This window comes from Oncorhynchus mykiss, chromosome 13 (genome assembly GCF_013265735.2).
Source record: "Oncorhynchus mykiss isolate Arlee chromosome 13, USDA_OmykA_1.1, whole genome shotgun sequence".
Taxonomy (NCBI): Eukaryota; Metazoa; Chordata; class Actinopteri; order Salmoniformes; family Salmonidae; genus Oncorhynchus; species Oncorhynchus mykiss.
This window is the reverse complement of record NC_048577.1, coordinates 54,894,731-54,907,554: the sequence shown is the minus strand read 5'-3', so window position 1 is coordinate 54,907,554 and position 12,824 is coordinate 54,894,731. Positions and strand designations below refer to the sequence as shown.

At 44.7% G+C, this 12,824-nt stretch overlaps 1 protein-coding gene across 2 annotated transcripts; it reads left to right on the top strand.

Moving 5' to 3' along the window:
* The first annotated feature begins 81 nt into the window (after nucleotides 1-81).
* Nucleotides 82-12,489, top strand: LOC110486831 (transcription factor E4F1). Of its 2 annotated transcripts, XM_036941555.1 has the most exons (15): nucleotides 82-140; nucleotides 420-547; nucleotides 1,036-1,178; nucleotides 1,281-1,371; nucleotides 1,589-1,779; nucleotides 1,959-2,079; nucleotides 2,186-2,338; nucleotides 5,219-5,391; nucleotides 5,680-5,919; nucleotides 7,850-7,964; nucleotides 8,304-8,521; nucleotides 8,780-8,978; nucleotides 9,276-9,448; nucleotides 9,750-9,827; nucleotides 11,151-12,489. In XM_036941555.1, exons 1-15 carry the CDS (start codon nucleotides 97-99, stop codon nucleotides 11,517-11,519), a joined length of 2,436 nt encoding a protein of 811 aa, XP_036797450.1. In that variant the 5' UTR covers nucleotides 82-96; the 3' UTR covers nucleotides 11,520-12,489. The 2 variants fall into 2 exon arrangements, with proteins under 2 accessions (XP_036797450.1, XP_036797449.1); XM_036941554.1 differs by lacking the exon at nucleotides 82-140 and having other exon boundaries at nucleotides 272-547; nucleotides 1,598-1,779.
* Nucleotides 12,490-12,824: the final 335 nt, after the last annotated feature.

The following is a 12,824-nucleotide window of genomic DNA, read 5'->3' as shown; positions in this document are numbered from 1 at the left end:
TACGTTGCATTCGTTTGACAGTTCGCGGCTCGGGTGTCACACCGCACGGTGGGTCTCCAAATGAAAAGAATACGGAAATCATAAGGCATCGCATCAATGCCATGCTGTGGACAAGTTTGCCCTCTTGTAGAGAATGACAGGTGCATAGATTTTATGGAATACACTCACATTGTAGAGCACATGTCGTGATATATATCCAATTCTGGAATATTTTGCAAATTCTTGATAATATTTATTTAAATCCTGCGCATGATAATTTCAGACATTAGAGTTGGCCAATTTTTACCAAAATCTGGTAAAACGCATAATTCAAAATCCAAGTCGTCCTATGATTTGTCTCTTCTACCTCCTTCCCTCGTATTGCACTTTTGTTGTTATGACTACGAGGTCGTAAATCCGCCATGTTTTCTCTCGAGTAGCGTTGCGACAGAGACGGAGAACTCAAACGACATGAATGTAGAAAATAATAATACGGCAGAAACAGTGAGCGAGCAAACGGATCACGGCAACAACATCGTCACAATTCAAACAACTCTCGGAGATGAAGGTAAAGACAGTTTACGTGCAAAAAAAGTCATATATTTTTATTGTCATATATGTAGGCCCACTCCAATTGATTCAATTTATTTAGCTGCTAGCTAGCTTACTTGGTAGGCGACAAAATAAGGTCGGTGCACTCTAGCTTGCGCTGTATCGGGTCAATGCTATCTATCTATCCACCTAGCTAGCCAACTAGTGTAGGTCGCGCTGGTCAGATTTAGTTAGTTAGCATCCTCGGATTGTAGTTTAACTTTACACTTATCGGTTTTAGCCTTGCCAGCCAGCTAGGCTTGCTAAATATGCTAACATTAGCTAAGTTAGCTGGCGGCTGCACTTGCTACAGTAGCTAGCTAACTTCGCTATGTCAATGTCCAATCACTTGCATGTGTCAATTAATTAGCTAGCCAGTCAACAACAACATTGAACGTTTTACAATTTATTTTTAAGTGTGTTGTTCTTGACTGTACGCATGTTTTTCACGCATTTCACTTGCAGATGAAGATGTCCACAAGTGCGGACGCTGCCAGTCCGAGTTTTGTACGCTGGAGGCATTCATCCAGCACAAGCTTCAGCAGAACTGCACGCGGGCACAGGAACCCCAGGTGCCCGTCAATAAACCCCGAGATGACAACCAAGAGGTAGGCTTGCCCGGGCAATTGTACACCCGGTGCCTACTCGGTTTACATTGTAGAATTCATAAATGAATGGGGTGATATGTCAAAACGTTTGTGTTTGGTCAGGTGTTTGCCCCAGATGGAACCTCTGCTACCTTGACAAGAATGGACGGAAGTGGACTGTCTTCAGATGAACCAGACAAGTCCAACAACAACGGTCAGTCAATGTTCCTTGACTTTTGCTCTCTGGCACCCTCCAGTATCATCTGTCCGTAACTGATAAGACATTATTTGATTGATTTATGGTTTCTTCTCATGGCAAAGTCTTTATATTCTGTCAGAAACCCAATTTCCTCCTGTTTTGACTTTCATGCTCAGTTGAAATGGGTTAATGGGTTAAATTATTTGAGGGGACTGAATTAACCAGCCTTAAGTTCTCTCAGGTGAGGTAGAAGTTGAAGGCCACTCCTCTCGAAGTCGCAGGAAGAGGGGTGGCACAGGGAAGGCAACTGTCCAAACAGAGGGGACCGAGGACCACAGCCCTGACGGTGCAGACAAGCCAGTCTACAGGGTCAACAAAGATGGACGCTACATTTGCCAAACATGTGAGAAGACATTCAAAACGGTGAGTTGTACTGCACCTGTGCTTCCTGTTGATATAGATCTGAGAATGAACCTGTACAGATTGTCACTACCTTGTCTAGTCTGGAAGAAAGTTTTGAAATCATGACTATCAGCGATTTTGTTCTTCCCTTGTTTATGCTCAATCAAACAAACCTATTTTTCTGTCTACCTTTTTTCTAGACAAACATCCTGAGAACCCATATGATCACCCACAGTGAGAATAAGAATTTCCCCTGCGAGCTCTGTGGGAGTGCCTTCCGCACCAAAGGCTCCCTCATTCGTCACAACCGCCGTCACACAGGTACAGTGGACTGGAAGGGGGGGGCTCAGAATGAGATTTTGCTGCATGTGACATGCAGCTTCGTTTCCTATCTCCATCATCAGTCTTTCTCCCTTTCTTCCCCCAGACGAGCGCCCGTACCACTGTAACCTGTGTGGACTCTCCTTCAGGGAGTCAGGGGCTCTGACCAGGCATCTCAAGTCCATCACCCCATGCACTGAGAAGATCCGCTTCAACCAGTACAAGGAGATCCTCGTCAGCAAGGACGGACAGCAGAAAGGTAGCAGTCTGTCAAAAGATTGAGGGATCATGCATGCATGCATGGATAGATATATGGATAGATGGTAGGATACATACACCACATGACTGAAATGATGTGGACACCTGCTTGTCGAACATCTCATTTCAAAATCATGGGCGTTAATATGGAGTTGGTTTCCCTTTTGCTGCTATAACGGCCTCCACTCTTCTAGGAAGGCTTTCACTAGATGTCGGAACATTGCTGTGGGGGACCTCTCTTTGTGCACGGGGGCATTGTCATACTGAAACATGAAAGGGCCTTCCCCAAACTTTTGCCGCAAAGTTGGAAGCATAGAATCATCTAGAATGTCATTGTATGCTGTAGAGTTAAGATTTCCCTTCACTGGAACTAAGGGACCAAGCCCAAACCATGAAAATAGCCCCAGTCCATTATTCCTCCTCCAACAAACTTGGCACTATGCATTGACAGGTAGTGTTCTCCTGGTATCCGCCAAACCTGGATTCTTCCATCAGACTGCCAGATGGTGTAACGTGATTCATCACTCCAGAGAACGTGTTTACACTGCTTTACACCACTCCAGCCGATGCTTGGCATTGTGTATGGTGATCTTAGGCTTGTGTGCTGCTGCTCGGCCATGGAAACCCATTTCATGAAGCACTTGTAACGGATATGAAATGGCTAGCTTAGTTAGCGGTGGTGCGCGCTAAATAGCGTTTCAATCGGTGACGTCACCTACTCTGAGACCTTGAAGTAGTGGTTCCCCTTGCTCTGCAAGGGCCGCGGCTTTTGTGGAGCGATGGGTAACGATGCTTCGTTGGTGTCAGTTGTTGATGTGTGCAGAGGGTCCCTGGTTCGCGCCCGGGTATGGGCGAGGGGATGGTCTAAAGTTATACTGTTACACACTCATGAACAGTTATTGTGCTGACATTGCTTTCAGAAGCAGTTTGGAACTCTATAGTGAGGATTGCAACTGAGGATAGGTGATTTTTACGAGCTTCAGCACTCGGCAGTCCCGTTCTGTGAGCTTGTGACCTACCACTTCGCGGCTGAGCCGTTGTTGCGCCTAGACGTTTGTACTTCACAATAACAGCACTTACAGTTAACCGGGGCAGCTCTAGCAGGGCAGAAATTTGATGAACTGATTTGAAAAGTCACTGACCTGCCATGTTGAAAGTCACTGAGCTCTTCAGTAAGGCCATTCAACTGCCAATGTTTGTCTATGGAGTTTGGATGGCTGTAAGCTCGATTTTATACACCCGTAAGCAACAGGTGTGGCTGAAATAGGCGTATCCGCTAATTTGAAGGGGTTTCCACGTGCACTACCAGTCAAAAGTTTTAGAACAACTACTCATTCAAGGGTTTTTCTTTATTTGTACTATTTTCTATGTTGTAGAATAATATTAAGACATCAAAACTATGACATAACACATATATGTAATCATGTAGTAACTAAAAAAGTGTTAACAAATCAAAATATATTTGACATTCTTCAGAATAGCCACCCTTTGCCTTGATGGCATCTTTGCACACTCTTGGCATTCTCTCAACCAGCTTCACCTGGCATGCTTTTCCAACAGTCTGCTGAGCAGTTGTTGGCTGCATTTCCTTCACTCTGCGGTCCGGCTCATCCCAAACCATCTCAACTTGGTTGAGGTCGGGGGATTGTGGAGGCCAGGTCATCTGATGCACCACTCCATCACTCTCCTTCTTGGTAAAATAGCCCTTACACAGCCTGGAGGTGTCCTGTTGAACAGGACAAATGATCATCCCACTAAGCCCAAACCAGATGGGATGGCGTATCGCTGCATAATGCTGTGGTAGCCATGCTGGTTAAGTGTGCCTTATTCTAAATAAATCACTGACAGTGTCACCAGCAAAGCACCCCCACACCACAACACCACCTCCATGCTTCACTGTGGGAAATACACATGCAGAGATCATCCGTTCACCCACATCGCATCTCAATTTGGACTCCAGACCAAAGGATATATTTCCACTGGTCTTATTACTTGTATTTCTTGGCCCAAGCAAGTCTCTTCTTCTTATTGGTGTCATTTAGTAGTGGTTTATTTGCAGCAATTTGACCATGAAGGCCTGCTTCACACACTCTTCTGAACAGTTGATGTTGAGATGTCTGTTACTTGAACTCTGTGAAGCATTTATTTGGGCTGCAATTTTTGAGGCTGGTAACTAATGAACTTATCCTCTGCATTAGACTTTGGGTCTTCCATTCCTGTGGTGGTCCTCATGAGAGCCAGTTTAATCATAGCGCTTGATGGTTTTTGTGACTGCACTTGAAACTTTCAAAGTCCTTGAAATGTTCTGCCTTGACTGATCTTCATGTCTTAAATGACAGTCCATTACTTTTTCTTTGCTAATTTGAGCTGTTCTTGCCATAATATGGATTTGGTCTTTTACAAAATAGGACTATCTTCTGTATACCCCCTACCTTGTCACAACACAACTGATTGGCTCAAACGCGTTAAGAAGGAAAGAAATTCCACAAATTAACAGGCACACCTGTTAAATGAAATGCATTCCAGGTGACTACCGCATGAACCTCAAGAATCTCAAATGTAAAATAGATTTTGATTTGTTTAACACTTTTTTTTAGTTACTAAATGAGTCCATATGTGTTATTGCATAGTTTTGATGTCTTCACTATTATTCTACAATGTAGAAAATAGTAAAAAATAAAGAAAAACCCTTGAATGAGTAGGTGTTCTAAAACTTAACCGTAGTGACCGGTAGTGTACTTCTGTTTATATGGAAAGAGGGAGATTACTATATGGAAAGATAAATATATGGATAGAAAGATTAAATATATGGATCTATCGGTAGATAAGTAGCTGGACAGGGTAATATATAGGTATTGATGGTGTCATGTTTGTATTTCAGGAGTAGAGGCAGAGGCCGCCTCATTGGCTGCTCAGCAGGAAGTGGAGCAGCAGGAGGAAGAGGAAGCACAGGCGGCAGTGGTCAGCGTGGTGGAGACTGACAGCGGAGGACAGGAAGTCATCCACGAGGTCCATTTCCACATGGAGGTAGAGGGAGAAGGGCAGGAACAGCAGGTGTGTGGAGATCTGGATGCATTCCAGTACTGTAAAATGTCTTACTCGTCTCCTCTCACACCTGTTAATTTGTAGTGATCTGAAATCACAGGATAGGTGAAGGCCATGTTGTGAATGCCTGTCCATTTCTATCACATCAGTGCAGATGAAAGAAAATAGAGAAACCCACCCTCAAGCATTTCCTTTGTATCTCAAATCTCTGATGTTTAATATAACCTCTTTGGATGTTACACATTTTTCCTAGGGCCACGTTGGACCCACTTTTCTTGTCTGGTTCCCCATCCCTAGGTTATATTGGACCAGGCTCAGGCAGATGCCCTGGTGGCCGAGGGGGACAACCTCATCTGCCAGGCCATCATCAACTCTGGCATCGCCCTGGAGGCAGTCACTGAGGAGGTGGAGGAGGCCGAGGAGCAGGCACTGGACGGGATGCCTAAAGAGGTCCTGCAGGTCAGGGACATGGAGGGCAGGATGACAGAGATCCAGGTGATGGAGGAGTGTGTGGAGATGGAGGCTGAGGAGATGGTGGTGAGTTAGTCAATGGGGAATGATAAACATGGTGTATACTCTCACCTACAGCAGGAGGTTGATAAACATGGTGTATACTCTCACCTACAGCAGGAGGTTGATAAACATGGTGTATACTCTCACCTACAGCAGGAGGTTGATAAACATGGTGTATACTCTCACCTACAGCAGGAGGTTGATAAACATGGTGTATACTCTCACCTACAGCAGGAGGTTGATAAACATGGTGTATACTCTCACCTACAGCAGGAGGTTGATAAACATGATGTATTCTCTCACCTACAGCAGGAGGTTGATAAACATGATGTATTCTCTCACCTACAGCAGGAGGTTGATAAACATGGTGTATACTCTCACCTACAGCAGGAGGTTGATAAACATGGTGTATACTCTCACCTACAGCAGGAGGTTGATAAACATGGTGTATACTCTCACCTACAGCAGGAGGTTGATAAACATGGTGTATACTCTCACCTACAGCAGGAGGTTGATAAACATGGTGTATACTCTCACCTACAGCAGGAGGTTGATAAACATGGTGTATACTCTCACCTACAGCAGGAGGTTGATAAACATGGTGTATACTCTCACCTACAGCAGGAGGTTGATAAACATGATGTATACTCTCACCTACAGCAGGAGGTTGATAAACATGATGTATTCTCTCACCTACAGCAGGAGGTTGATAAACATGATGTATTCTCTCACCTACAGCAGGAGGTTGATAAACATGCTGTATACTCTCACCTACAGCAGGAGGTTGATAAACATGATGTATTCTCTCACCTACAGCAGGAGGTTGATAAACATGGTGTATACTCTCACCTACAGCAGGAGGTTGATAAACATGGTGTATACTCTCACCTACAGCAGGAGGTTGATAAACATGATGTATTCTCTCACCTACAGCAGGAGGTTGATAAACATGATGTATTCTCTCACCTACAGCAGGAGGTTGATAAACATGATGTATACTCTCACCTACAGCAGGAGGTTGATAAACATGGTGTATACTCTCACCTACAGCAGGAGGTTGATAAACATGATGTATTCTCTCACCTACAGCAGGAGGTTGATAAACATGATGTATTCTCTCAGCTACAGCAGGAGGTTGATAAACATGCTGTATACTCTCACCTACAGCAGGAGGTTGATAAACATGATGTATTCTCTCACCTACAGCAGGAGGTTGATAAACATGGTGTATACTCTCACCTACAGCAGGAGGTTGATAAACATGATGTATACTCTCACCTACAGCAGGAGGTTGATAAACATGATGTATTCTCTCACCTACAGCAGGAGGTTGATAAACATGATGTATTCTCTCACCTACAGCAGGAGGTTGATAAACATGATGTATACTCTCACCTACAGCAGGAGGTTGATAAACATGGTGTATACTCTCACCTACAGCAGGAGGTTGATAAACATGATGTATTCTCTCACCTACAGCAGGAGGTTGATAAACATGATGTATTCTCTCACCTACAGCAGGAGGTTGATAAACATGGTGTATACTCTCACCTACAGCAGGAGGTTGATAAACATGATGTATTCTCTCACCTACAGCAGGAGGTTGATAAACATGGTGTATACTCTCACCTACAGCAGGAGGTTGATAAACATGGTGTATACTCTCACCTACAGCAGGAGGTTGATAAACATGGTGTATACTCTCACCTACAGCAGGAGGTTGATAAACATGGTGTATACTCTCACCTACAGCAGGAGGTTGATAAACATGATGTATACTCTCACCTACAGCAGGAGGTTGATAAACATGGTGTATACTCTCACCTACAGCAGGAGGTTGATAAACATGGTGTATACTCTCACCTACAGCAGGAGGTTGATAAACATGGTGTGTATTCTCACCTACAGCAGGAGGTTGATAAACATGGTGTATGTCCCTTGCCCTGCCATGTAGGACATATCTGACAAGCAGGAGGATCTGCCGCCGTCTAAAAGTCACAAGTGTCCTCACTGCAGTCGCTCCTTTAAGGCGCTCAACTACCTCCGCTTCCATGTCAAAGGTCACCTCGGTAAGACCACTGTCTCCATTTCTTTTTAATGATTTCCTTTAACGATAGTCTCGGCATAACCCATTGTTTCTTTACATCATTAGTCAACACACACCATAGGTGATCCATTGATATCTAATGATTGGGGTGGTAAGAGGATTCAGCCAAGGTTTCAAGATCAGATACGTCTATATCATGTATTCCATGTTTATTACATTTTCTCAAATCTCCCCAGTGTCTCTCTCTCTCCCTGGGTCGTGTTCATTAGTCTCCAAGGAAACCGGTCTGAAGGGGAGGGACTACCTGTTGCGTTCACTAATGAACACGACCTACAGTAGCTCATCTGTGTGTTCTCTGCAGGCTGCAAGCCCTTCAAGTGTGTGATGTGTCAGAAAGAGTTCCTGACAGGCTACCTGTTGAAGAAGCACATGGAGGTCCACCTGAGTGAGAGGCGGTACAAGTGTGGTGAGTGCGGCAAGCTGTACAAGACCATCGGACACGTCCGGGAACACATGAGGGCCCATTCGGAGGAACGGCCGTACAACTGCAACAGCTGTGACAAGGGATACAAGACCAAGGTTTGTTCATACTCAACTTTTATTTCAACCAAGGTAAGCCGTGAGCATGCAAAATATTCCGACTGAACGTTGTTGAATTCGTACGTTTTATTTAGTCTCTTAAATGGCAGGAGTCTGCTAATGTTAAGTCAAGTTTCGGGGTGCCTCTTCGTTTGAAAGGTTATCTCAGTCATTTTTCTCGCATGTCAGAAGTGAATTGGTTGACTAACAGATGTCGATTAATTAATCATTCCCCCCCCCCCTCCCCTTTTGTCCCAGAATGCCTTGCAGGTGCACCAGCGGACGCACGCCCAGGAGAAACCATACGTGTGCCAGTTCTGCTCACGGGGCTTCAGGGAGAAGGGCTCTCTAGTGCGCCACATCCGCCATCACACCGGAGAGAAGCCCTTCAAGTGTCACAAGTGTGGGCGGGGCTTCGCTGAGCATGGCACCCTCAACCGCCATTTACGTGCCAAAGGTCAGGATGATTAACACTTGTCTCCTGGGTCATGTATAGCATTCAGATCAATGTCAGATTCATAGAATCTGATGTATCTGGCATTGATCTTATCAGTGATATTAGTGTTACTATTCTTTATGCGTGTACTCCCGACTTACATTACTTTGGATAGGCTGACAATGGCCCTGATTTTTAATTGATGAAGTAATCGATTTTCCATATTAGCCTATACATGTTATCAATTCCACAATTGACACACAAGCAAAGAGCCAAATAGCACTACACAGGATTACATTGATGTGTTTGTGTGTCCAGGTGGCTGTTATGCTGGCCAGAAGGAGGGGTCTGGGGAGGAAGGCATGCTGGTCTCAGAGGAGCAGGTTTCTGCAGACAGCCTGGCCACAGCAGCCATCATGTCAGACGACCCCCACGCTGTGCTGGTGGAGTTCTCCTCTGTGGTGGCTGACACCCAGGAATACATCATTAGGGTGAGACCATTCATAGATGGGCGGGGGGGTTATTCTCCTTATGGATCTATTACCCATTTCACACTGCCGAAAATGTGAAAGTAATATATCCAGACTTTTTGCTGAATTCACTGAATGTTTCAACTTGACCTGGCAGAGCTTTAGGCACCAACACAGACAAGGTGCTGATGTAAACACAGTTGTTAATAGAATATTCATCTGTTTTTCTCACAGAAATTAGATGCATCATCACATTCATAAATGATGCTGTCAGTATGTATGGAAGGTTCTGTAGTTCACGTGTCCTGTCTCTTCTCCACAGGCCCCAGGAGTGGAGGAGGAGGAGGAGGAGGAGGGGCAGGGCGAGGAGGTGACTCTCATCCAAGACAACCAGAATCAGGTCAGTGCTCTGCTCTGCTCTCCTATTTCTCCTGGAGCCAATAAATTGTGTTCACTGTTTGCATGGTCATAGACATATATTTAACATGCGACCAAAGCTACGTTTCCATCCAATTGGTGACAGATTTTCATGCAAATATAAAATCTGCAGATTATCCACCGGTGTTTCCACCAAACTGACTTGCTGCTGATATCAGTGCACACGTCCTTTTTTTCACCCCCTTTTTCTCTCCAATTTTGTGGTATCTAATTATTTTCTCATCGCTACAACTCCCGTACGGGCTCGGGAGAGGTCGAGAACCATGCGTCCTCCGAAACACAACCCAACCAAGCCGCACTGCTTCTTAACACAGCGCAATACCGTACACCTAGCGACGTGGTCAGCGTGCACTGCGCCCGGCCCGCCACAGGAGTCGCTAGTGCGCGATGAGACAAAGATATCCCTACCGGCCAAACCCTCCCTAACCCGGACGCCGCTAGGTCAATTGTGCGTCGCCCCATGGACCTCCCAGTCGCGACCAGCTGCGACAGAGCCTGGGCTCGAACCCAGAGTCTCTGGTGGCACTGCGTTAGACCACTGCGCCACCCGGGAGGCCCTTCAAAACGTCATTTTTTTCGGCTTACTTTTTCATATACCGAATAAAAATCTAAAGTTAAATGTGTTTTCATCTCATTTTCAACTCTACCAAAAACTGTTAAAGAGCAAATATGCCTCCTCTGGCATGTGCGCTCTAGCCAACAGCTCTCAGATACATTGCAGGTAGGCTAGTCTACATGATGAGATTATTATGGATACGAGAGAGAATATTTGTCAAACGGCTGTCAAGCATCGATCATCATGTCATCAGAATAATAAGACCCTCGCCACCCTGTGAAGTTCATCATAACACAAAAAGATCCAACAACTGATCTGTCTACATTTCAAAATTGCAGTGAAACTTATTTTCGTTCCCCAACTGGCGGGTGGTTTTATTTGGCCCCTCGCAAAAGGTATTAACTAAATGTATTTTGTTTAAAGATTTTCATTGCTGGACATAAGACTGTAAAAACACCAGGAAACCATCTCCAAGTGATTTTAATTTAAGGAATCTGTTTCCAACTATTCCCACGTGATCATATACAAATATAAGCAGGTCTTGAAATGCCTATGTTTTAGTCAAACATATGTTTGGACTTTTTGTGGTCAATTTACAGTCTACGTTTCAGCCCCCCGACCATCCGCTCAGGCTGAATCTAGTTGATGATCCCTGGCATAGATAAATCAACTATTAGGTAGACATTAAGAAGGCATCTCAATACTCACCCTGCTCTACCCACCTTTCAGATGGGCAACCACATCATGAAGGTGGTGCAGCAGATCGTCAACCAATCACGTGGTGGCATCGGCGGCCACCAAATCATTGTGCGCAATGTCTCCATGGACGAGGGCACATCCATCTCCGACTGTGGCGACACCATCACCATAGCAACGCCTGAGAACCTGACCGCGCAGGTCGCCATGACCCTGGCCTCGGCCATCAGCGACGGAACCCTTCTGGCAGGAGGCGGCGCACTGGAAACGCCCGATGGCACGGTCACCATGGTAACAACATCGGGGGGCGAGGACATGGTCGAGGTGATGGAACAGCAGCAGGAGGAGGAGTTTGTTATTACGTCATCGGAGGAGGTGGAGATCCAGACAGTCATTATATGATTTCTTTGTGTTATGAAGTGTCTTATGAAAACTCAGGACTTTGCATGAGTTATGAATACGGTGTGTTTTTATAAGAACAGAATGTCTTATGAAGAGTTTCTTATGAGAACTCAGGACTTTGAATGGGAACATTGGTCTATGTTTGAGGAGTTAGCTTGTATTATGGACAGTTTGCATGAGGACTGTCGTTGTATAAGGTTGAAAGATTCTGTTTGTATAAAGTTTGACATTTTATTTGACAGTATTAGTCAATTTCTATTGGGTAAGGATTGCAATCAATTATTGGAAGAGTATTATGTCTTAAGTCACTGAAGTAAGGAGGACTGAAGTGTAAGTTTTACTTGGACAGGAGTGGAGCTGCCTTCATTTTAGTACACTTAACTGTAATGTCATTGGTTGTCAACACTGCTCAACCAATCACAAGGTACGAACAGTAAGCTTATAGCGAGGTCACAGGAGCTCAAGTACTTACCTTTGCCTTGATAGTCTCAAAAGCCTTAGAATGTTCACTGTTTCTGTTACACTTAGACATTACACCAGGAGATGTCAACTTTATAAAATACCCCCCCCCCCCCCCTTAATTAAAACAATTATACTACCTAATGACTGGAGTTGTTTACCTTGGACAGATTCATTATAAAATATTCTGTTATGCTTGACCATAGACTTAAAATGCTTTAGTGATTGTTCGTGAGAGTCTCTGGATTGTATTCATTAGGGCATACCATTATTAAAACGTTTGGCAATGGAAGAAACTAAATGAGCATTTCTTATTAGACAATTTCTACTCTTGGTTGCCCAGTGAATATGACTGTGATCTGATGCTGTTGGACTGTACTGCTGATATGTGTCTCCATTACACATCACCCTTACAGTAGACGGACAGACGCCTCACTACTGCCAAATGCTGTGATCTATTACTTGACTGGCTACGTTTGCGTGGAATGAATAAATGCTACTTTCAATACAACTTTGTCATCTTTGAGAATTGAGTTTCTGCAGATGACTAAAAGGAATTTTTGTCCTGTGGATGTGAAAAATGTGCTTGTTATGGATGAATGGTTCCTGTGTACTGTATACCTGACTGAAAAGCAGGCTGAGAAGTGATCGGTTGATTCAGTTATTGATCGATTGATTGGGTCTGGTGTTTACAGTTGCCGTGGGCAACCCAGCAGCTCTCAGTGAGCCCCAGATGGAGGAGCGGGAGTGGATTCATCAGCCTGGCAGATTCAGGACAAAGCAGCCTTGCTGCTCACCTTGCCCGTGGTTGTTGTTGCCTTCTGTCTCTTCTCTCTTTACTTTTCT

Excerpts from the sequence above, each read along its gene's own strand:
- LOC110486831 (XM_036941555.1), top strand. The coding sequence starts at position 97 with ATGCCATGCTGTGGACAAGTTTGCCCTCTTGTAGAGAATGACAG. Across the intron at positions 7,965-8,303 it reads CCATGTCAAAGGTCACCTCG|GCTGCAAGCCCTTCAAGTGT; the intron begins GTAAGACCACTG and ends TGTTCTCTGCAG. Across the intron at positions 8,979-9,275 it reads CCGCCATTTACGTGCCAAAG|GTGGCTGTTATGCTGGCCAG; the intron begins GTCAGGATGATT and ends TTGTGTGTCCAG.